Here is a 26,749-nt window from a genome sequence, read left to right as displayed (position 1 = left end):
ATGTTTAAGCTGTCAAGCAAAATAAATAGAAGCTTCAAAAGACTCAGAATATATGTCACGTTTAGTCCAGATGATGACGATGGAGTTAAAACAGGTTAGATGAAGAAAAGATTTATTAAGAAAACTCTAGTAATCCACAAGGTGGAAGGCAACGGAACAGCGTGTAGACATGACACACGAACAATACCAGACCTCGAACTGAATTAAATTAGGAACTTAAATACACAAGGTGAATGAACTCAATGAATGACGAACAGACGAAGAGCGAGAAACTGGAAAGGAAAACAGGTAACTGAGAGAAACAAACTAAAAGTCCAAGAAAACAAAACAGGCAGTCCGTGACAATATAAAGACTTCATTGGCAATGGAATATATGGATGAGTAAATGAAGACTGAATTTAAATTTTTGGGTGAACTCTCCATTAAACCCTGAGGCACTTGAGGAACCAATCAGAAATGTCACTTGCACGTTTTAAGGAGAAGTAGATAAATATGCTCTGGAATCTATCCAGAGAGCCCATCTTTCTTCCAGCAGAGGGAAACATTTATTGCCATGACGATAAGTCATTTATCATCTTAAAAAAAGAAGATACATTTGCACAGATATTCAGTTGATCTGTATCTGACAAGGGGGTTGAGGTACTTCACAGAAGGAGCATGACTTCTTAAGCCGGACCATGTGTTATCTCATCTCTCTGATATCCAGCACCTCTCAGCCCCCCAGCATGGTGACAACAAACCCCATGGCCACACATGCTCTACACTACAGGCTTGACGTATCCTTTTCATCTGATTGCGGGGTCCTTGTGGTTCTGGCTTAGATAAGAGGAAGAAATTATTTATTGGACGCCAGTGAGGAAAGGTAGCCCAGTTTGCTCCCAGTCAAAGCTCTGCTCACTGAGATGAACGTGGCCAGCAGGGGATGGACTGTGACAGGCTTGAGGAAACGTGGGATTTGAGTGATCTTGAGGCCACACAAGCACAGAAGTAACCCATTTTCAGCATATGAGATGGACTGTTCCCAGACAAACAGTTTACACTATTTATTGACAGGAAACAGGACCTGGATCTAAAAGGCATGAAGTAAACAGGACCTGCTGTTGCTGGCTTTGTCTCAACGCTGTTTGCCACGCAGACAAATAAACAGATGCAGAAGCATTTATGCAGAGTATCTCGCCATATGCATCATCTCTTATCAGAAACACAAAACAGCTGAGCGCGGAAACAATGTGCACCTTCAGTCGGGCGCAGCGACTAACACGCAATAATCATGTCGGCTGTCTTAAAACCATAACAGGGCTCTTTGATTATGGAAAATCTCTAGCTGATGAATCACATAGATCACAGTAAATGAGGTGATAAATAACCCAGGCATCATGTGACTCAGCCTTATCAAACAGCCTCTCAGCGTTGACAGTTATAACTCAGGTAAACAAAGAGAGGTCCATTTACAAGAATTCATTGACATAATCGTTCACGCTCAAATTTGTTAACATAGAGAAGATGAAAGGACTGCTTGTTTGGTATGATGGAGTCGGCACTGATTATTTGTATTGCATTAATAGAACAATCTGCATTCATGAAACCGAGAGTTTCCTGCTGTGATGACAAAGGCATTTGTTTTGCCTTTTCTTTCTTGCTCTCACAAATATCAGTCACGGAATGAATTATAACACTGGCCTGAGCAATTAAAAACCCCAGGTGTCTAGACTCGATGAGACATTCAGGTGGATTATATGTGGCATTTATAAGTCTTAATTACAAAGAGTCAAGCTCAAGGTTTGGGTTTCTAAATCTAAAGGGTTTGGTGTAAGCATTATGATATTAAGCACCAAATTGAACATTACACAGAGTTTTCTCAAAATGCTTGCTAAGGTGGTTTTCAGCATATTGTTATGTTTTTATGAAGACTCAAAATTCACCTTAAGTTGCCTATAGCACAGAAAGTTGGACGAGTTATGTAGCAAAATCAACACTTAGGGTTAGAACTAGAAGTTTGTTGAAATCCCAGAAAAATGGTTCTAAACAGTAACAAATTAGGGTTCTTCGGCTTATAATATGTTTATAACATAACGGCTTATAACAACAGCAGAACCTTTTTGGTGCTAAATAGGACCCTTTTTATAGACCCTTTTCATCAATCTTCATATTATTACTATTGGTAATTTTGCATTTAATGTTTTTATTTTTATATATTTTATAAAATATATATATATATATATATATATATATATATATATATATATATATAATTTTTTTTAGTCCTCTATCTGCCTGGTCTTATTATATCTTGTGGTTTTAATTTTTTTTTTTTTAAACGGCATGTTTTGTCAATTAGGTACTTTTATTTTTTATTGACATGGCAGATTGTAGCAAAAATTACAGTGCTCTAACAACAGATGAATACTTTCATAAATAACAATTGACATTGAACACAATATAGATGTAATGAAGACCAAGTTCCAGTGAAATATCGGGGATTGTGAAGATATTTCACTGGAACTTGGTCTTCATTACATCTATCATATATGATGTCTTTACGTCCTTCATTATGTGTGTAGCAGTTTCTCTGTGCAGATGATGAGGTTATGATACGTGACAGCATCTGAAATACGCAACTGAGTTAAGAATTACATTGTGTCTCTTCCATTTGATTATATAAGAACAATTATGTTCATGAAGGCCAAAATGAGCAAAAATGGACAGTAGAGCCCTTTACCGTGTTAAAAGGAAAAAGTGATATAAAGTCATGGGATAGCTTTAATGATTTTTGTGACTGGGTATGTTTAGGCTTAAAGTAATAATTTAAAAGAAAATCTAAAAATATTATGGACCATAAATTCCATATCTCTGTTACTTACTTTGTGGAGAAGAGAAACTGAGTATCCTTAACTGAACAGAGCTGCTCACACTTACATGTTCAGTAAATAAAAAGAGAAAAAGACATGATTGGTTGGAAACCAGTTACAATTTTTAAAGTTATAATTTATAGACATTTTAAGAAAGAAATCATTTACCTGTTGAGAGTATGTTGACTAGTTGTATAGCTGAGCTCCAGAAAATCAGTAATGAGGAGGTGGCTTTGACAGTTACAGATTTGAAAAAGAAAAAGGCGGGAATAAAAAACCCACACTAAAACAAAGAACCATTTCAGCCATTTCAGCAAATGGTTCTTCAGGACGATTCGGTTCTAAATAGAACTATGTTATGTGTAAAGAACCTTTAAAAAATCATCTTTTATTAAGTGGGATAAATAAACTCTTAGAGCTCAAACTTTTCTATATTCATTTACATTCACAGGAAAAACGTGCAACTTTGTGCCCTTTTGAGTCAATTTCCTTGGTACTAATATCGAGGCTAAACCAAGCTATTTATCTCTGCAGAACAGAAAGCTGATTCACACATATTTACATAGCCTGAGTTGTGTTAGGCTAATTACCATAAACAACCAGGAAGATGACTTGATCTGATGATAGAAGACAGAATAACACAAAACTCTGTGAATTAGAGAGGTGTAAGGACAACTTGGGTCAAAACAATCCATAGATTTCAGAGGACAAGAAATCGTATTACAAGTAAAGACGTATTACCGTTGCATGCAACTTCATGAGCAATACTTAACATGAGAATACAATAACAAATGAATGTGAGATGTCCTTAAGACAAAGTAGATCTCATTACCTTTTCAAAAGGTACATTTTCTTTGTCTGATGACAAAAAGGTTACAAGGAGTTATAAAAAAGTCAAACTGTATTACTTTCCAGAGTAATTTCTACACCTGAAATAATCCTTAAAATTAATTTTGTTGAGGCAACCTAATTCAGTTAGGTATGTGTTTTTTTGTAGTTTTGTTTTTAACATTTGAATTTTTTGGTGAAAACCTAGTTTTTGATTTGCAATGAAATTACAATTGCAATGAAATTATCTCTTGTTGAGAGGTAAAGGTCATTTGAAATGGAGGCTCAATCTGTTGAGGTTTCTCTTGCAAACATGTGTCCTCCCTATCTAAAACTTTGTAGGAGTTTTTTTTTTAAGTTTTGATTATTTATTTTTTTGATTGCCTACACATTTGAAACGATAATAGCCTAAATAATGACAATCATTTTATTTAACTTAGTATAATTTTTAAGGGGCAGTTCACCCCAAAATTATAATTCTGTCATCATTTACGTATCCTTAAGTTGTTCCAAACCTGTATGAGTTTCTTTCTTCTCTTGAACACAAAAGAACATTCTTCAAAATATCTTATTTTGTGTTCAACAGAAGAAAGAAACTCATAAAGGTGTGGTTGACATTTTTGGGTGAACTAGGCTAAACCTTTAAAGTCGGCATGAAACAGAAGTTGTGATAGCCTTTTCTTCCAAATTGGGACGTATATCTGAGTAAAACAGTTTCTCGAACAAGAAAAAATGAAAGACGGGACTTGATTTTTTCAATGGGGAATTGATTGGTTGTGGTTTGCTATATGCTATGATGTCATGTGAGTGACAGGTTGCCCCGCCCTCACGCCAGTAAATTTCTCTGCCAAGTTATTTTGATTAAAGATTACGAGGGCACATGATTTATTTTAATCGATGCGAATGGATAAATCATTTATAAGAAAATGCAATATTCCATAAAAAATAAGAATAGTAGCCTACATTTTGATTTATGGCCACTTCAAAGGCAAAGGCGATTCTGTTTGCAAATGCGTTTTAGGTTACTGAAAAGTTGTTTAAAATGCTATTGAAATGTTCCTTTTTAATACAATTAAATGTGCGCTTGAAATGCCCCCCAGTTTGTTTTGATATCCTTTAAGGTTTATTTAGGGCGACACGAGACACCCCCCAACCCTCCTTTTAATTCGCACCCGTTTTAGCAAGTATACGGCATGCAGCAATAGTACTAGGAGTGTATAAAGTATTGCCTCCAGCAGCTGCAGCAGCCAATGAGTCTTTAGTGGGGCGGAGGTGAGTGAGTGAGTGAGAGGGAGCGCGGCTGCAGCTCTCAATGGAAGTTGCTGTAAGTGTTGCGCTGCTGGACCTGTACACTACATTTCACTCGCGTCAGTTCGCTGTGAGCCGGAGCTCTGCTCACACGTACACAACGACCAGCCTTGTTGCTTTAGCTCGCAGGGCATTTCCAAAGTACGCCGGAGCACCTGGGATAGGCTACCTTGCGATATACAAATGTATTTATTGATTTGTTCCTATAATCATATGCGCTTCGACGTTTCATCAGGGCAGGCACTGCCGGTGAATTTAAGAGAGGTCATATTAGTACGCATACTGTTTTTTGGGTGTCTTTGACTTGGTTTACGTGGCTGCATGCAACCGTATGGATTCTTGTCGATAGCTATTGTACATCAGTCGACTGGTAGTTGATAGTTTGGTTGGTTATGGTTTTCTTTGCAATCCCCCCAACATGTTGAAATAACAGCAAACAGGAGGAGCAGCTCTGCATGCAACTGGATCTGCAAAGTAAGAGGGGATCTTGCGAATATTCACGCATGAGACTTGAGGGATAAATTGAGTGAGTGTGCTTTGAAAGTGAGCTGTTTACGAGACTTTATATTGCAAGAAATAATAATAATAAAAAAGACTGGCGGGATCCTGTAAAGTGAATCAGTGTGGTGTCATCAGTGTAATGCATACATTTAATTACAGCAGGACTCTGTATATTTATAAACCCGTAGGCTAATGACGTGTGTGCAATTCGCGGGCTCCACGCGCAGAAGCTGCATTCAACTGTTAATGAAAAGCACGTCATTTGCCGGGAACTTTCGACTGGACAGAATGTACGTTTTCTAACTGTCACTTCTCGTGAATAAGAGTTAAACTTACGGAGACCGGAATGGACGCCAGTGGATGTGATCCCACAGAGAGAAAATGCACAGGTCTGTCTAAAGCACACAGACCTGGGAGACACAACACGGCTGTGGAGGAGGACAGTGTTTACTCAGGAGGCAACGGCTCCCGTGAAGCCACAGCGCGCGCTTACTCGACATCATTTCTCACATGCGTGGACATTAATGCCATCATGTGTGATCACAGGAGCTCTTCATCCAAGCTTTTTACACGTTTCTCCGGGAGGAACGTGAGCGGGAATGGAAAGAGAAAGTTTGCATTGTGCACTTGGAGTTGGTGGGCGTTTTTCTGCATGCACGTCCACGTGTTGAGAGCGGTCACACAAGGTAAGTAAAACATACTTTCAGTATTCTGATATATGAGGGATTCTTCAATTATGGAGGCACTTTTGACTACTTGAAATGATCGTCAAAACGTGTATCAATAAATTCCTGACCATGGCCTTGATCATTTTTTCAAGTGGATTTCGGTGTAATGTGTGATGGTGTGGAGTTTTGATGTTATGTCTGACGGTAATAATGAGCTGTATTTAAAATTCATTAAAACTTTGAATTAAACGTTAACCGTTTGATAATGACCATTTATTTATTTTATTTATTTATTGCAGAAACACGCTCCTTGTCATTTTGCACTAACGTCATCGTATTCTAAAATAAAGTTTTATGGAAAAACTTAATGAAAGCAGTTTTAAAAAAAAGTAGGCTACACATAAATATCAAATGAACTGAAAATGTGTGTGTTTTTAAATTTCTTATGACAAATTGCAAAGTAGAACTGATCTGATTTTTTCATCATTTAGCCTACATGTTGAAGAGGGGAAGTTTGGAGAAATACTGGCTAATCTAACATATCTCTGAAATTAGCATCGGTACAGTAGCCTACATAATCTGTTTTAATTTGTTCTTTAAAATCAGAGATGATTTTAAATGTTTTTATTCAAAATCAGTTTAATCAGACAAAAAAAGTACTCCTATTTGAAGAATCACCTAAATTCCATAGATTGACCTTGACCTATGGTGGCATATTGGAAAATATGAACGTGCATGATCAATGTGTTTGACGCTGCTGTCATAAGACTGCCAAACTTGATTTCAATGATAATAGAACGTCACATATCTGTCTGTCTGTGCAACAGACAGTTGAGCTGAGATCTCTGGACCTGAACAATAGAGGAGTCATTAGGTCAGACTGCATGCGTGGTCACAGATGGCATATTATGCATCATTTGGCTGTCATTCCTCTGTAATGTTTCATATACAGGGTATATGATATGCATAGTAGGGCACTTGGGGATAAGAGTAACAGTTGGCATGCTGAGAAAAGAAAGTGACTGATTAGTGCTGCTCTAGCCCCTTTCACAGACAAAGCTTCAGCCTAGTCCCAGACTAAAATGCACGTTTGAGCTGTTTTAACTGAAAGCAACTAGGCATGCTAGAAACTTCATCAGGTGTGATGAGGCAAGTTGGAGCTAAACTCTGCAGGACAGTGGCCCTCCAAGACTGACTTTGGACACCCCTGGCTTACACTAAGCCAGGATTACTGGTGAAAAAAAAACAACTGGTGTGTATCTTGAGATAAAACAATGGCACTGACATATGTATAACATAAGCTCCAACTTGCCTCATCACACCTGATGAAGTTTCTAGCATGCCTAGTAAAACCTTGATTAGCTGTTTCAGGTGTATTTAATTGGGGTTGGAGCTAAACTCTGCGGGACTAAAGCCCTTCAGGAGCAGGACTGGACACCCCTGGTCTAAGCCCTGTGTGTGAAACCAGGCCTTGATGTGTTTGCTTTATGTATTGCGCTCTTACAAAGTACTTTTTAATGTGATTATGCAGGTGAGCATAAAACAGAACGGGTCTTGTCAGAATTAGTGCCATTTATTTTTGTGAATTAGTTATTTTAGACATCGGGGGTATAATAGAAATGATCAGCCATGTGTGACTATTAATGACAGGCTCTTTTATTCCTCTGTCAAATTATTTTTATTGAAAAATAACCAAAACAGCATGCCTCATTAAAAATAACATTTATAATTCCTTAATACTCCACAGATTAGAGTCATTTTCTTCCCGTAATCAAAAGGATAAATGATCTAAAAAAATAAATCAAAAAAGATGCCAAAATTCTCATGAATTAAAACCTCATCCTGCTTTAAGCTCTTTCCACCCACAATGCATGTATTTTTGTCACTTGTGCTATTTGCATTTCTGAAGGCACCATAAAAACAACAACAACAACAACAGATGTTTAGTCAGGGATTTAAAGGTGTTTTAATCGGCTACTAACTAGATTAAGCTATACATGACAGAAATAAGTCAATCTGAAGCCTAAAACTAAATGGTGATTTTTGTTTTTGAATTCTACGACAAGACAACAAGAAACAGGAATAATATCCATGTCATTTACTTTGACATGACTGTATCTAAAATATTCAAGTGGTGTGAGGTTTTGTCTGTGGAGTTTTGTGTCCTTCAAGATAAACACTCACTGAAGATAAGGCCCTAGAGCAGGCTTTCTCAAACTCGGTCCTGGAGGGCCACTGTCCTGCACAGTTTAGCTCCAACCCTGATCAAACACACCTGAGCAAGCTAATCAATGTCTTCAGGATCACTAGAAACTCACAGCTAGGTGTGTTTGATCAGGGTTGGAGCTAAACTGTGCAGGACAGTGGCCCTCCAGGACCGAGTTTGAGAAACCCTGCCCTAGAGAAAGTGTGTCGGCTTAAGGCAGTGGTTCCCAATTCCAGTCCTCGTGACCCACTGCTCTGCACATTTTGTATGTCTCCCTTATTTAACACACCTGAACCAGATCATCAGCTCATTAGGAGAGACTCCATGAACTGAACTGAGTGTGTCAGATAAGAGAGACATACAAAATGTGCAGAGCAGTGGGTCACGAGGACTGGAATTGGGAACCACTGGCTTAAGGTATATATTCCTTTCATATTGAGCATCTTTAGAGTAAATTTATCATATCTTAATGCACCATTGCAAAACCAATCTGTTATTTAAATGTATAATGAATGCTGTCAGAGGTAGCCTATGCTCCAAAGTCTACATTATATAGCCTACACTGCTGTGGTTACTAATTAACTTTGAACATACGGAAACAGTCCTTAAATACTCTCTTAAGAGGATGCATTGACCCCATATCAGTCGAGAAATTGTAAAGCAGACAACCTTTTGTGTGTTGTGTGTGTGTGTGTGTGTGTGTGTGTGTGGGGGGAGGAGTGTAGTTACTGTAACTCACGGTTGCAGTCTTTTATTGCATGCTTCAAACTTATATACTTTATTTAATATCTAAAGGTTCAGCAAAGTTGTTGAGGTGCATGCAGTGTCAGCCAGTTCCCAAGTCCTGTGTCAAGGTCTTTTGATGTTTGGAGAGCTCCCAGCACTGTTCTGGGAATGAGCTAGATATTATTGATCTGAATTGAGGAGCCAACAGCATTATCGGAGCTAGCATATTGGAATGAGGTTGACATGTTAACCTTTCCGTTTCATTTAACATGGCAATATAAATCTAAGTGTTAAGATTAGGTTTTTAGATCCGAAAGCTGCTGTAATATTTTATTTTTAGATAAGCCAAAAAAGTAAGAACAGTAAGTACTGTATGTGGTCACAGTTAATGTTCGAATGAAAAAGCTGCCGATTATACTCTAAAAATGCTCTTGGCTTTCATTTTGATGCAGAAAAACCTACCTTTTTGCAGGTGTTTATATTGGTCTCAAATCATAAACTTCTGCTGGCAGTTGAATTCTCTGGCTGCTTGGGTCTGACAGAGGACCACAATGCCCTGAAAACCGAACACCCGGGCAGAAAGGGAGTTTGTCAAGCAGTAGCAGGTGCACAATCCCCTGCCGTGCTTCTAGAAAGGTCTCTGGGCTAATGATGTTTGTGCCAGAGCATTGTGAAGGTAAATGTAGTTTCATCCACAAGAAAGTTCCCTGCACTTCATCTGCTAGATGTGCAAGCAGACACATCCACAGACTCATTTATGGCTGTAATCTTTTAAATTTCATTGCCTCGCCATCTGTGCAATCAGCAAGTGCTAAATTTTTCATTTTTTTTGCAGTGTACTTCTGTATCTGAAGAATATGACACTTTAGATGAAAGAGTCAAGTTTCATATTCTGTACATGGTTTTTAACATTTGGTTGGTGTATTGAACATTATTGTGAATTCAGGTATAAATATGTCTATAAATATAATAAAATTGATAAAAGTTGTGCTTGTGTTGATTTTGGGTGGGTTTTGCACATGTTTTGGTTTGGTTCTGTTTCATGTGTTTGAGTTTCTTTGGTTCCTCATTGATTGATGAAGTTGTACACCTGTTGCTTGTTTCATTGATTGGTTTGGTCTTGTTTATAGCTATGGAGCTTGGTTTCTGTCACTCTTTGTTCGGTATTTGTTGTGTTAAGTTGGTTGTTCTGTTTGTTATTCTGTTAAGTTTTTGACGTAGATTATTCTTTGAGTTTTGTTAATAAATAACTGCTGTGAATAGATCCAGCTCACATTTTCTTCCTGCATTTCATCCGGCTGTGACAGAAGAGTTACAAATCAGTAATATTTTGCTCCATAAACCATTGTTTTCCAACAAACGTGGAAAACATCCAATTACGTTTGCTATTTGATGTTGGACGACTGCTAACAAAATTTTGGTCGCACCGGCAGGAAAAATTAGCCTAGAAATCTAGACGCACCCTAGCGGCAGCAAAATGTATTGTATGAATTTGAAAGACAGCCGTTTAACCCTCTGAGGTCTGAGCTGTTTTCTGGGCCCTGGAGGTGTTCTGACATGCTCTGACATTTCTGGTTATTTCTGTTACTTGTGACATTTTCATGGCTAAAGTCTAATTACACTGTATTCAGCACAAACTCTGCTACAATAATATATCAGCAGCATGTATGTAAAAGTTTGTAGTTTTGAGATAATGACATTTATACGTGGTTTTTGAAAATACAAAAAAAAATTCTCACTGAAATAAGGCCATGAAACCCATACTGATTATTTCTTCACAAGACTTTTGAAAATTGTATGACGTAGCCTAGAATATTTGCTGCAAAACTATGTGAAAATCACCCTGACTGCTCATTCAGATAAGACAATATATTGATTTAAAAATTTTACGACGTGTTTTGTGTGAAAAAGCCTTATGCGAGAGCTCATTAATATGTAAGCTTTTCTCACCTGAGAAAGACAAAGAACCTCCCCTAACGGCCCTATTAGGAGCTATCAGGCCCCTATCATTCTGAGCAACCTTGCACAATACTGTAAATGAGGAGATTTAAAAAAGAATGGCTTTTAAATTGTTTGGATTTATTTACAACACAACATAATCCAAAGATACACAACAAATGCCAAAAAAGCACTTCAAAGACAGAGACCTTTGTGCCATTCCTAAAAACATTGTACATACCTTTCATTTCCAAGATTTTCACTTTACCATGTTCACGTACTGAGACTCATGTGAATGTTGAAGTCCTCAGTGGCATCTGGGACCTGAAAAAAAAAAAAGTGAACATACTGATATCAAGAGAAAGGCCTGCACGATTTTGGAAATAAATATTCGATTTTTCTGGTTAAAATTGCTTTTTAAAATTCCTTTTTAAAATTCACAGAATACACACACACACACGTTTCCAAGGATATATAATATAATGAACACCAGGTTTGTTGTGCCTTGTAGGCATAAGGTATATGCGCAGTGCGGATAAAATAATAATAACAATAAATAACCTATAGCAGCCTATAAATCTTCCAAAAGATTTCAGTAACAACTAAGCTAGAGAAAAATATATTGATTATCATGTTACTTCAAATGTTTCCATCCGTTATGATGATATGAAATGAGATGATAATAAAAACATGAAGCCGTTTGGTGTGTTTTGCTTTCATCCAAAATATGATACATTCAAACGCGATCACTCTCAAATATAAAACATTATGGTTACCATAAACATATCTATGTTTGAGCAGATATCCACAAACACAGTAAACACGGGTCTAAATATTATAATATTCCCCATATATCTAGCAACAGTTCAGCTGCAACGTGACATTTATGCAACAATAACAAACTAGGCTATGTAAGAATTTCTTACCTTATCTTTCTTGTCTTCAAATCGCGTTCTTCTTCTTCTGAGGTAGCCTAAATCCAATGTAAGCTCAGGCACGTCTTTCAAACTCGACGAAAAGTGAAGTGAAGTGTTTTGTTGTTGAGGTAACGAGCACGTTCGCGTTCCATGTGGAGATTTGCATGTGAATATCTTTTGCGCGAGTAGGCGTGGCCAAATTAACTGTAATGAGCAAGCGTTTGAGAAGCTGGACATCTTGTTGGTTTTATACAAATTACTTAAACAGAGAATATTTGTTTTCGTTTTGAATCCGATCATTTAAAAGTACACACTTAAATGTTTATAAAGGTATATGGCTCATAAATGTGTGACAAGTATTCGCTGAGTTTTGTTTCAGTTTATAGACGTGCTCAAGAAAAAAAAGTTCACCGCGACGGAGAGGCAGAACGCACACCCTGTTTATTTTCTTTATTTTACAAAAGCACAATGTTTTGATTTGATTGTAAGTGGACACATACAAAAGGAGAAATATCACAGATTCTTTTTTTATATTTCTTTTTTCTGTATGACCATAAATGATGGAGTAATTTAAGTTTATAGTGCTACAATGTGGAGAAAATCCGGCAAAACGCGTCGGCGCGTTTGTCGACCTCAGAGGGTTAACCCGCCCCTCGGATTGAGCCGTGTCTATGGTGAGTTGCCAGACCTAACATCTTGATGTAGGTCTGGCTTGCCAGGCTAAGGAAAAATAGTCAAACGAATTGTTTGGTTCCGAACCGAAAGCCTCGTACCGAATGGTTCAATACAAATACGTGTATCGTTACACCCCTAGTTTAATATACATATATAAAAAACACACAGTTTTGTATTTTTAAACCATTTGGTTTACAAGGACAAAGGAAGTGTCCCCATAAACCACCTTTATGTTGTAATAACCATGTCATTATACACATTTAATTTGTGTCCTAATAAACCACATTTGCCAGATCTCTCTCTCTCTCTCACTCACACACACACACACACACACACACACACACACACACACACTCACACTCACACTCACACTCACACACACACACACTCACTCACTCAGTTGAAGTTCCCTTTGATCTTATGGATAGGAGCTCAGCTTGATCGGCTATCAGCTTGGCACATCTTGTAAAGACAAATGAAAAAAACAAATATATATATATATATATATATATATATATATATATATATGTATATGTATATGTGTGTGTGTATATGTTATTTTTTTTCTGTGGAGGGGCAAGTGAAAATATCTAAAAAGAATACCTACTGGGGGTCGAGCCCTCCTGCCACCATTTTGATTATTGATTTGTACACAAATCATTGTGAATGCATGTAATGCAAGAGCAGACATTCATTTCACAGCTGCAGCGCTGCCAGCTCGTCCAGGTGAAGGATACCACATAGTATTTCATGTCAAATTAAAATGATGAGTACAACTCCTGGCATGACAAATTGTGTGAGTGCTGCTTAACATAATTCTTTCTTTTTTTCCAGTTCCTTTTCATGTACTGCTTTAAAGCAAGGTTATTATGTCCGTTGTTTTCATAAAGGTTAATGAAATGTATTAATTGTTTTTCGACGCATAAGATTGGGTTAATTAGGTGTTATTTTATTTCCCTGATTGTATTGCTTAAACTTTGATTGCATTTCCTGCTAATTGCGACGTGAATTAATTTCTAGGACCGGATTTGACACTTCAAGTTGTATCTCAAAAAGATACTACAAACTCTTCATGGAAATTAGACTCAGCAAACAATGAATGAATACATTTAATGTACAAATCACAATATAGGCTAAATGTACCGATTTTGGCAGTTTAATGTAAGCTTTTACTTTAAGAAAAGCTTGTTTTCTTATAAACAAAGTCATACTGAAGGCATCACTGAGCATTTATTGGTACTTGACTAAACCACATCTCATCACAATTAACAAGATGCGCGAGTCATTATGTTATCAGTAAGGCCTGTCAGAGTATGTCAAAGCAATCATGAGCAATCTGTAATCAGTAAGGTTTTAAATATACAAAATGCATCAATACCTTATTAAATTTTCATTGTTTTTTAAGTGTTGTTTTCTTTCTTTTTTGATTCAGTGGTCCTTGGCCATTATGTAATATATCACGCTGTGTTTTGCTTTAAAAATGCATCTTCAGGTCCCTTTGCATTCTGTCCCTATCCTCTCTCAAGCCCAAACCCAGATACATTTATATACACTCTTAAAAATAAAGGTTCTAAAAGGGGATATTTGCAGTGATGCCATAGCAAGATTTATTTTACCATACCAACGTTTATGTTACATCAGTTACATGTATGCACTGTTATTGATACAGTTTCCACATGTTCATCGTTCGTTACTGTTTAGTTTACGGTGTAGGAAGCCTCAGGACAGAGCTGACGTTGTTATAGCAATGGGCGTTTTTGTTTTCGACACGCTCGCTGTACACGGTAGACCAATCACAACAGACTGAGCAGTCTGGCCAATCAGAGCAGAGTAGCTCGCGGAAAGGAGGGATTTAGAAAGATTGATTCATCTGACGAGTCGTTTGAGAATCATTGAAAATGTGGTGATGAAACCTTTGATGCATGTAAACCTGTTGAAGGAGACTCCAAAACAACATTAGGAAACTTTAAAATAGCATAATATGGGCACTTTAACTCTATCCCTGCCAGCGATTTTGAAAAAAGTTGCCAGCCTGTGCTGATTTTTTTTTTTTGTGTCATTTTCACAAAATGTATTTGGCCCCCAGAATAATTTGTTGTATGAATATCTGAACATGCAATATATCAAAAGAAAGAGCAGACCCTCTGCTTTTAAACAACAACAAAGCAATTTTTTATTCTAACTTCATGCATTCTGTTTTTAATCAAGACTTGAATTGATTTACCCCCAGTTTCATAAAATAAACAAGATTTTGAGCAAAAAGCTGAGAAAATCGCCTTTTTTTTCAAAGACTACTTCCAGATTGGATTCAGAATGATGATCAAAACATAGATGGACTGTTAGTATATCGAGTCAATCAACATCCCCAAAACTTCACAGTCCTGTAGCTTGGGTCGACATTTCATTCAGTAACATTAGGCAGTTTTGATTTACATGCTATTGATGATGCATCTGCTTGCATATTCCGTAGTGCAAAACGCAGCTGCTAGACTCCTCACTGGGACCCGCAAGTAGGCATGTGCCGGTATCAAATTTTCATGCTGCGATTAATTGATTGAGCTTTTATCACGGTATACGGTATTATCACGATATTTTAATTGCTATAATTATTAAAGGTTAAAAATTAACAAATTAAATTAAATACAATTTGGTTTTCATTATAATAAATTATGACACAAGTAAAAATATAATACAAATGTAATATAGTGCACATATTTAGCAAAATACTCCTCTCTATAGCTATTTTTTCTAGTCAACTAACGTGTTTGGTCATTAAATGGCTTTCCTGAGGTAAATGTAACGTTCTGTGACATAATTGTTCACCTGCAGTTTTACTGACCTCTTTCCGTGGTTGAAAAACACTGATTGATCGATATTATGTATGAGGCATAAATACCTCTCGGTAAGTTGTACTGTATCTTTAAATAAAAAGTAACAGAGGATCGGTTTACTTGAACTGAGGCGCTACAGCGATCGGTCACGTCACATTTACAAGCGCCAAAACGGTATTTATTGTCTGAATTTCGTAATAAAATGGACAGAACATGAGAGCTGAGATTTTTTTTCATATCAAAAGTAACCTGCTCTGTCTAGTCTGTCGGTGTCAGTGTCCTCTTTGCTCCGTGATTTTTCTCTGCGTGAGAAAATGGATGTGTGGCGCGAGAGCATGTGAAAAGTGTCGATTGCGTGAGTCTCACGCTGAATGCGTAGAGTTGACAGCCCTGCTTTTAGAAGGGGGATAAATCGACGGCAGCGTTCCTCCTTCCGCCGTGCTTCTTCTCCATGTGAGGATTACATTAGACTAGAGCGCGCACTGCGCCGCATGCACACAGTGCTGTATGTGGGGATTGTTTACATCAGAGTGCGCACGTGTTTCGCGCAGCATATACGCAGTGTTTGTTTAAGCGGTTGATGGAAAATAAGCTAATGCGCGTTCTATAAATATAAATTCTGATCTATTATTTTTCACGGTATTTTGAAGTGCCCGCGATAACAATATCGTGCATATTCATTACCGCGATTTATCGCATTACCGAATACCGGCACATGTCTACCCGCAAGTATGAGTCGGTCACCCCTATTTTATCCACACTGCACTGGCTACCGGTCAAATTTAGAATTGATTCAAAATTTGTATTATTTGTTTATAAAGCTCTCAACAAATTGGCCTCTCAGTACCTGACCGATCTGCTCTGTCTGTACACTCCTTCTAGAACTCTGAGATCCAGTGATCAGTGTCTACTCATTGTGCCTAGATCCAGACTTAAAAAACAAGGCGATCATGCTTCTGCTACTGCAGGGCCAAAACTTTGGAACAGTCTACCTCTTTACATCAGATTAGCTCCCTCTGTTTCCACCTTCAAATCTTCTTTAAAGACCTATTTATTTGGTCTAGAAGATTTTTGTGAATCCAGCCCCAGTTCTTAAAATAACCATTTTTTATTTAGTGTGAAGAAACCATGGATGTTAAAGGTTCTGATAGAACCATAGATGCCAATAAATGACTTTTATTTTTAAAGGCCACGACACACCAAGCCGACGGTCGGCTGTCTGCCAACATCGGCCATCGGTGAGCGTCTGTCAGGCTAGTTTTTGCAGTGTGTTCCACACGTCAGCTCTGTGTCTGTTACTGTGTCTGTTTTTGCAAAAATAGTTAGTTGATAAACAAAGCAATTACTGCAGAACTGTTACAACATGATTCATTCATAAACAATTCAATGTTTTGAGTAAATGATTCAATGACTCATTGATAAAGAGAGAATTAGTGAATTAGTGGTTTGGAACAAATTGGTTGACGAATGATTCGAGTGACTCATTCCTAATCACTCACTTATAAAGTCTCTTATTGCCACCTACTAATGTAACAATGTAACTTCCAGAAAGAGTCACTGAAAAATCCCACCACTAATATTGACAGTCTGTCTGGAAACAGGCAAACATGGAACTTAATGTTGTAAAAAAAGTTAATAAATAGCCTATATTGCTGAACAAGATTGACACCAGTGAACGGTGTTCAATATTGTAGCTCTAGGTTGTATTTAAGAGGCTGATCATTCTATTGAAGTGAAAAATACACACAGGGAGATGAAACTTCCTGAGTCAAACTTCTATAAAAAAAAAAAAACAAAAAAAAACAACGTCGATTAGCTAAACAGATCCTACTAAATGTCAAAAGAAATGTGATTGAGAAGCAAGCATTTCAGATGCTTATATATTTGAAAGAATACCTGAAACGACTCACGGGTAAAACTGCTTTGTTGATCCGATAAGACGGGTGATTTACACATATAAAATGTGTCAGTTGTGTCATGTCTTTAACATTCAAAGGGTTTCAGGCTGTCGAGCAACTCATGTTCATCAGATACAACAGACATGTTTGTTGTGAATAATTTATCAGATGATAGTTGCTCAGCCTGTCTGACTGTCAATCCCTAACAGGTTTAGTCAGGGCTTTTTGATTTTCCTCTCATTTTAGCTGACATTAGAGCCCATTTTAAAGAGAGCACTCACCTGTTGCGAAACTTGGCAGGCTTGTAATCTACTGCAACAATAAAAGTCTTTGAACAATAACAGTACTCCTGTTTAAAATGACTCCCATATGTAAGATAATAAGCTAATTCCTGAGGTTCATTTGGCACCCTTTCAGCTATTGTGCATTATAAACACAAGATGGGCTTGACTCATGTTAGATAATGGGGCTTTGCTAACTCGGTAGTCTAAACCATGGCCAGCAGTGACCTTTCAACAGCCCTAGACATTTTTTGTGTGGGAACCAAAATACTTTTGCTTTAAAATTCAAATCACACCAACACTTCTAGCATTTCAGCCTAGTAATGTTTAAAACTAATTTTGATTTGACCTGTTGCCTCAAACCTAACGTTATACACTTGCAGGCTACCATTTCTTTTATACTTAAGTGTGAACTGAATGTAATGTTTACAGACAAATTGCATGTTAATTGCAATTCAATTAAAATATAGTTTATATGGATATTAAATGCAATTAGCTGAATTCTAAGAGCTTTCTTGACCCCTAAAGTAGGATGTAAATACATCTTTATATGTATTTTCTGTAAGTGTGTTGTTTTTTAAATATGGTATACTGCCGATTTACTTTAAAACTATTTTAATTAAGAAATTGCTAAAGAATTTCACAAATACTGTAATTACACCTTAAATTATACGTGGAATTTTGAAGTTGAAAGACTGAAATAGTATTTTCTTGTATAACGTTATTTTCACAATGTCTAAATATATTTGTAATTACAGATTTGTAAGGTTGCAATTCAGAACATTTATAATATATTATCTTTGAATGTAATATTGATTATTTCAAATTATAATCAAGTAATTTAGTAAGTTAGCCTATATATATTTCTTTAAAGCATGAGAATAGATTATTAAAACATAATGATTTTAAATGTACTTTAAAGTAATGCTCTTAATTTGACATTACAAATTGAACTTTTCTAAAAAGAAACCATCATGAAAGTGTACTTTCTCTAAAGGGGCTTTGTGTAGTAGAGGTCGAATGATTGATCGGTTCTGTAGTAGCATTTACTAATACATTTTAACATTTTAAAGTTGTAGGCTATCTCTTAACATTAGTTAATGCACTATTAACTAACAAATTATCATAATATTTTTTATATTTAAAAGTACAGAACATGTTCATGGTTCAGTACTATTTTTCAATTTTTGTAATAAGGTTAAGCACTATTTCTTATGTGTTATGTTTGCTTTCATTCAGTATCCATTTTAAAAACTACTGGTTGATCAATCGGTTATCGGCCAGTGTGGTCCAACCTAGGTATTGTTATCGGTAAAATCAACTATCGGTCATCCTCTAATATGTAGAATTCAGAAACCCTTGTTATCAGAGACACTGGTGGCTATGAAGTGAACAGCCAGCAACTTATTGCTAATGTTTGCACTCATGCACACCTCATTAAAATGACAGTTATGATATTTGATTATAAAGTATATTTGAGGCTATATAGATCTGGCTATGTGAGACTAGTTTGAATTAATCCGTTTTCTTTGCATGACACAACCTAGGAAGTTGGGGGAGATCTTGTTTTTTAAGTTTTGTTACAGATAAATAAGTTTTAATACATGAAAATTCTTAGTACACTTAAGTAGCCTTTAATTTCATTAAAATTATATTAAATGCAAGTGCAGATTTTTTAAAGATTAAAATTTGAAGTACACTACAGGTGCACATTCAGTACAATTAAGCACACTACTTTTTCACATTATACATTAAATTAACATAATTTAATGTTAGTTTAAATTAGTTCAGACACTAAATTCAGATTCTATATGCACTAAACATACATCTATGACAGTCTATTGATGTTCTAAGGCATTAAGTTTCTACCCTGCTTCTCTAATGTAAACAACCCCTTCAGTTATGCTAATGAACTGTGATTAGAGGGATTTTTTTATGTTGTTGTTAGGCACAATGTGAAGTAGAGCAATATGAAATTGTATGTAAAAAAATAGATATGCATTTATCCAAAGCATATTTTATTTTTCAGTCTGTGTATTCCCTGGGAATCATTCTTATTACCTTGGCGGTGCTAGTGGCGTGTTCTACCAGTTGAGCTAAAGGAACATAATGAAAATTCCTGGTTGGATGGATGTTCTGGCAGAATAATTTAACTACGGCATAATCTTTCATTCTGGTTGGATAGACTTATGTTGTCCAACATAGGGAATAGGGAACTGAATTGTGTGATTTGTTTCTTCATATAGCACACTCACCCACACAATTATTGATTACATCAAACAAATCCCTCTCGTTCACATGTCCACAATTTTATCTAGAATCGTCCGCTCGCCGCAGAACATTATGTTGAATATTAACTTAAGCCAATATTTTCTGACCCTTCAATGTTTTCTTTCTGATACTGAATTGGAGCGGTTTTCCTTCATGAAAGAACCCATTTTGTTCAGTATTACTGATAAGTAGGTCAACTGAAACACATGTGAAGAGCAGCATGGGAACCGGGTTTTGATTTCACAATAACACAGTTGTTATCAGTTGAAGGTTCTCTGTAGGCCACAAGAGCAAAAGGATAGAGTTCAGTCAAGCAGAGGCAGGAAACACCTGTTGAAATGAGCCGCATTGCCACTACGCAGAGATTGGCATGTTGATATTCAAAAGCAAATTCACACAGAAAGCCACTTTAATCAATGGAATCGTAAAATTTCAGGACCACCTATTAGCCCAAGCTTTCTTATTTGAAAAGAAAGGCAGTGAATACTGGGCTCAATCTCCTGCCAAATGGCTTCGAATAGTGTGGAATAATTTTTTTACCCTCTCAGCATTTTCTCTCACTGCCGGATCGTTGTCACCGTAGTCTTTACTTTTTAATATATGACCGCAGGACTCCATAGGCAATCTGTCATCTGAATCTGGTGAAATGATGAGGTCATTTACATTTCTTCACTCCTATGCAAACATGCTCCGTGCCCTGAATGTCATTATGAGTGGGAATGGATTTGCTTATGATTTGCACAGATGATGCCACCATGTTATTGAAACTGAAACCGCTTAAGCTTTTCAGCTTAATAACTTGTGTCCATGATAAATAAAAGGAAAAATATTTTAAATCTCTAGGCTACTTTAAAACAAGTTCTTCATGTACTCTTTAAATTAATATTGGTTTCATGTGGTTTTGAAAAAAAATCAAGAAGTTTCAAAAGAAGAGAACTTTTTTTTTAACAAAAAAATTAAATAAAAATGTCTACACCTTAATAACATTTGTGTACACATCTTAATAAATACAAAAACATTTATTAATTCGTAAATATCAATAAATATCATTAAGGTTTTTTAGGAGTCTTAGCACAAGACATTTTAAAACCTGAACTAACCTGATCTACAGTATAATAATAATAATAATAATAAAGATTATGCCAAATTGCAGTGCTTGAGTTTTATACATATTTTTGACTTTCCCACCTCCCATATATATATATATATATATATATATATATATATATATATATATATATTAATGCTGTCAGTTAAACAAGTTATTAACGGCGTTAATGCAAACCCATTTTAACGGCGTCAATTTTTTTTATCACGAGATTAACGTTCTTTTTGGCCTAGCAAACTTTGTTGTTTTTTTCCACATGCTGTTGCAACAACTAGTAACGTTAGAAAAACTACAACACCACACCGGATCTAGCTAGACCAGAAACAAAACAACAGGCACGCCGCACACACTTGTTTGGGCTTGCGAGCCGGCCAAATAGTAGTAGGCTGAAGAGGGTCGCACACCGAACGAGAAGCACAGCGCCGCATCTTTAAAATTCAAACACATTATTCTCTATCAGTGTACACACACCGGCGGCGCCATTCGGCGTCTGTCCGTCCGTGGCGCCCAGCTACGGCTCAGGACCGTGTTCAAAATCCATAGTTTTATATTAAATTTACATTTATTTGTCTCAAATCGTCGTTAATGTATATACTGACTTCACCCTGTGCTGCAATATACATTTAGTTTTACATTCATTTACAGAAATCAGCTGCGTGGATGAAAACTGCTGATGTTATCGGATTTTCAGGAGATATTCTCAATTCATTCAGTTAACGGATGCTCTGAGGTAAAGTGTTCAGACTGCAGACTTAGCAACGATTGTATTTAATTACAAGTGAGTGTGACATTTAACACTACAGTATATGCCAATGTTGTTTTCAATAAAAAAACATTTGCACAAAGCAAGCCGATCCACTTTTCCATGTTGATAAGAGCATTAAAATGAGAAAAAAATAATGGGACAAAAAGAAATCAAGGGACATTTAGAATAGATAAAAATGTGCGATTAATTGCGATTAACTGCGAGTTAACTATGACATTATATTAATATAAATTAATCATTAATGATTAAATATTTTAATCATTTGACAGCACTAATATATATATATATATATATATATATATATATATATATATATATATATATATAATATATTATATATATATATTATATATATTATATATATTCTATATTCTATATATATGCTGCATTTGTTTTGCCATACACATGGGCTTCCTTTTACAACCCTGTAAACATGTTTAGCCCACATTGAACATTTAGCCCATGTTGTCAGAATGCGTCTGGGCATCTCTCAGATGCATTGGAGATGTAGATGAAGTCGATTCCATTATGGTCTTTTTATGCTTCATTAGTTAAATTCAGGACTTGCACAAACAAATACTGATGTGCCTTTCCCATATGCTTTGTCTTCAACAGAACATTTTTTATTTGATTTTGCCTGGATTGTTCTTGTATATAAAAAGATCAAGGCTGATAAACCTGGTTGTCTTTTCAGGCTAACTTCCTAAAATTAACCCCTCAGAGCAGGGGTGTCAAACTCATTTTCACTGAGGGCCACTTCAGCATTATGGCTGCCCTCAAAGGGCCGGTTATAACTGTAGGACTTTTAAAATGTTAATATATTGTCTCTTTATTTAAGTTACAAATATTGTATATGGATTTGCAGGGGTGTTTCTAGGTTTTAAAAACATCAGGGGATGAGCCTGAAACATCAGGGGCTGGGTAATAATGATTTGATACAGAGAATAATGTATATTGTATATATGCAGGGGCAAACTGGCTCAAAAATTCAGCCTTGGCACTGTAGCCACACCAGCACACATTACCACACAGTCATGCGTATTCAAATGTGAGATAGTTAGGGGGGTTCGGGGACATGCTCCCCCGATAAAATTTGGATTTCTCAGACCTACATATGTGCATTTTAAGGTGTTTAAAGGCCAAACAATTTGGATAACAATAGCTTTAAAAGCATGTCAGTGGGCAGTAGCATAAATTATTTGTCAAGATAACAGATTCTTAAAAATGAGAATGAGGATAAATGTTGCAATGAATGATCCACACTACAAAATGGAAATGCAGAATGTTTCTGCTTATTGTTGACAATACACAATCACATATTCCAAACAGCAATGGCCTTAAATGAGAAATCTTTCAAGGATTATTTTGCATAGATGTTACATTTCAATCAAAAACCAGTTTAATCTTTTTGTGTCCAGGGGCAAATGAGCAATTTATATTAGCATTAAAGATTGGTTTCAGCAACTTGTTTCTTTCCTGAGTTAATCAATATTTTTGGCACTAATCAGTTTAAAGTTCAATTGTTCACTCATAAAGACAGTCACTTGTCGCCACCTACTGGCTTAATGATGCAAGTGGCGCAAACACAGACAAGCGGAGTGATACAAATGGTGAAAAGGCTAATACTGGTACCTATATTAAAATAATATAAAATATCAATATATTATTCTTCAATCAGTTCTATGTAGCAGAATCAGATTTAACAGATTTATTTTTTGACCAATTGTCAAAATAAAGTATAGCCCTACAAAGCTATTTTTATCAGCATGGGCAGAGCAGGGAGAGGACCCGTGAACGAGAGGATCGTGATTTGTGTAATTTTACCAGTGTTGCCCAGCACGGCTATACACACCATGTTACAGCACAGTAGTGCTATTGCAAAAAGAAACAAGTCCAGAGAAATTTCATGTCGGCACGTTTTTTTAGCGGACTTTGCCTTTCCGGTGAGCGTGAACAGAGCTCGCAACACAAACACACACACACACACACACACACGGAGGTTGCTTGCGGAACATTGAGCAGAACGCGCTGTGAACACGGAGCGGAGAGCACAGCGCAGACACACAGTGGAACGCGCTTAGAAGTTATGTATCTTCGGAAGAGGACTCGCACGTAAAGTCATAAAACACGCTGAGCCAGAGTCAAACCATCGCCGAACACTGAGGGGCGCGGCGGCTTTTTAGTATCTTTCGGCCAAAAACCGAAAATGTTATTTTCGGCCGAAAATTTTCGGCAGCCTAAATTTCGTTGCATCCCTAATTTTAAGACACCCATATGCTCTCGCGGGCCATATAAAATAATGTGGCGGGCCGGAATAGGCCCGCGGGCCTTGAGTTTGACACATGTGCCTCAGAGGATGCCTGGTGGGTTTATGGGTAAGCTTTTCCATGCAGTTGTTCTACTTTCACTCAAAGCTGAATATTTTCAGGAAAAAGCTGAGCCGTCTGTGCCCCGAGACCATACATTTGATTTTAACGTGCCTCTTCTTGTGTAATAGTTTGGAGAGGAAACAAACATTTTTGTAAGCGTGTGATCCATGAATTTCCTTGACTTCTATTATGTATGTGCTCGTATGGTGACTGATGTTGAATGCTGTAGTAATGAAAACACGGATGTGAAAGAGCAGGATGTGGTGGGGCAGTATGAAAATGACCACGACAGGGCATGGAGGATGAGGAAGGCGTGTGATTTTGCCAGCTGTGGTGACTACTGTGGTGGACCCTAACAACCGGACCGAACCCTGTGACATCATGCTCCCTATTGCAGACTGTGTGGGTTTATGCTCACATCTAATTATGCTGCTTTAAATTAATTTTCTGCCAATGTTATTTTCTGAACCAAGTAAGCTGCCTATTGCCAGGCAGCATCTTAACTGAAATTGACCCTCATAAGCGAGTGAGTTGGAACAATCTATGTACGTAGTGCTCTGTACAGGTGATTTGACTTGCAATTTTTTATAGGTGACAAGATAAATACTGTAGTAAGAATAAATATTGGGGTTAATATGATTTAAAAAAAAAAGAAATTAAATGTAGGGTAGGCAATTTTTGGAGCGGCTAGCAATAGCGAGCTAGCTTTGAAAGCATGAGATCCCACCCTCCCTTCAGAGCGTCTCCATAGCCATGTCTTCTTCAAAACACATGAACGCACACAGCAGAGTCTGCAAAGCGTCACGAGAGATGGCATTAAACTACCTCATGTCTCAAAGCACATAAGATTACAATAATAATGAACATAAAAATGTAAAGAGGACTGACCTGTATCACCTGACTGCTGTAGATTCATTTTTGCATTGATAGTGTTGCCATTGAAATGCATAAATTAGAGTCACAAACCGCTCAGAGTAAAACACCATGGATTTCCATATCTTCTAAACAGTAGCTATGGCGTTAACTCAGCATAAGTTTGTTGTTTTGGTTCATGCAGAACTGTAAAAGGTGGCTGCTGTTTCGGTTGCAGTGCTCGAGCAGGTTGCGCTGAGGTATAGAAATATATATGTTGACAGGCAGGTGGACATCGTACCATCTTACCAATCTCAAACTTTTGAACTGTAGTATAGATGTCAAAATAGATTATTTTAAAATTAAATTAATAGTATATTACATTTTAATTATATTAATATTAATAATATCCATAATTTTTAATATTGCAACATGCAATTATTGTAAACCGTTTTATCCATACCTTTAACTATTAAACAGATTATAAGTATATTTATGATATTTCTCACATCATCCACCATCTTCAGATTTTCACTGAGCTTGTTGCAATGCATTTTGGGATTACTGTGATGCTGCTTTACAATCCGATTAAAACAAAGGTATCTTAGTAGCAGAATTATGCTTTTTGAAGTAGTCTTTCCATTGGGAGCACACCTGTGATGCCTAAAAATACTGCTTCTGGAGGCAGCTCTCTAGGTTTTGGAGCAGAGCGCATGATTTAACTCCTAGTACTTCTATGAGGTCATTATCATCATCTTTATGCCTCTACAACTCATCCTAATGGATCCGTGATTTGAAGCGATGCACCAGTACGAGATTGTTGACCCGAAATGTCAGCGGATAGTGAGATGTCACTTGATGACCCATTTCTAATTCAAAGTTCCCACTATGCGTGCACACTATTGGCAAGGCCATGATAATCAGGTTAATCACGCCTGTGGAAGATGTAATTGTTCTCGTAATGTGAAAGAATAGCTAGTGGCTGCTCGCTCTCGTGTCTGCATTGTTGGGTAATCCACTCCTCAATTATACCGGAGGCTGTCGGATCCACACCATTTAAATGTTAACATCCATGTCCCTTAAATATTACCATAAACATTGCTGCAGCCTAATTGATCTTCAGTAATTGTGGGCGCAAATGGGCGACATTCACTTGAATTATTGTGCTTTGCTGCTTATTAATGGCACATTGCCTATTGATTGCAGACTGCTTACAGTTATCATCCCATGCAAAAAATGCATATGGATGACAGACAATGAATGTGGCTGAATGAATGCACATGGTTGTTCAACAAAACATCTCGGTTACGTATGTAACCCTTGTTCCCTGAAGGAGGGAACGGAGACGTAGTCGACGTGTCGACTGATTGGGATCCTACTAAGTTGCCACTAGTGCTGCCACCTTCCAGTGCCTAGACAAAAGCCTCCAGATCTTCCGCACTTGCGAATATGACAGGGCTTAGGCCAGGAAAGTCACTGCTGTTCCACAGGACCACTGGGAAAGCGTACCTTTCGTTGGAAGGTCTACGCTGTGGAAGCCACATCCTGCCCGAAGGAGGTAACGTGGAGAACACATATGGATTGAGCGAACTTAGCGGGCAGTACAACATATGGCATGCCACTGAGGTAGCTCCAGCTAATAACGGGGGAGACGCAACCGGTCAGTGACGGCAGAGCAGGCTCTGCCAAGGGAAGACACGGGCTCGCCGCAGGGAGTCAACCCATGGAAGAATACACATATGTGATCACCGTAGGGA

The 26,749-nt window shown here is 37.1% G+C and overlaps 1 protein-coding gene across 2 annotated transcripts in view; it reads left to right on the top strand.

Moving 5' to 3' along the window:
- The first annotated feature begins 4,959 nt into the window (after positions 1-4,959).
- sdk1a (sidekick cell adhesion molecule 1a) overlaps positions 4,960-26,749 on the top strand; it is a 396,478-nt gene continuing 374,688 nt past the window's right edge. For both annotated transcript variants that reach the window (XM_084124950.1, XM_084124951.1), the window contains exon 1: positions 4,960-6,172. In XM_084124950.1, coding sequence (XP_083981076.1) covers positions 5,833-6,172 — 340 coding nt within the window. In that variant the 5' untranslated portion in view covers positions 4,960-5,832. The remainder of the gene's footprint in view (positions 6,173-26,749) is intronic.

Source organism: Abramis brama (assembly GCF_963993115.1).
Source record: "Abramis brama genome assembly, chromosome: 1".
NCBI classification, from domain to species: domain Eukaryota; kingdom Metazoa; phylum Chordata; class Actinopteri; order Cypriniformes; family Leuciscidae; genus Abramis; species Abramis brama.
The sequence above is the reverse complement of the archived record's forward strand: the minus strand, read 5'-3'. Positions and strand labels throughout refer to the sequence as shown.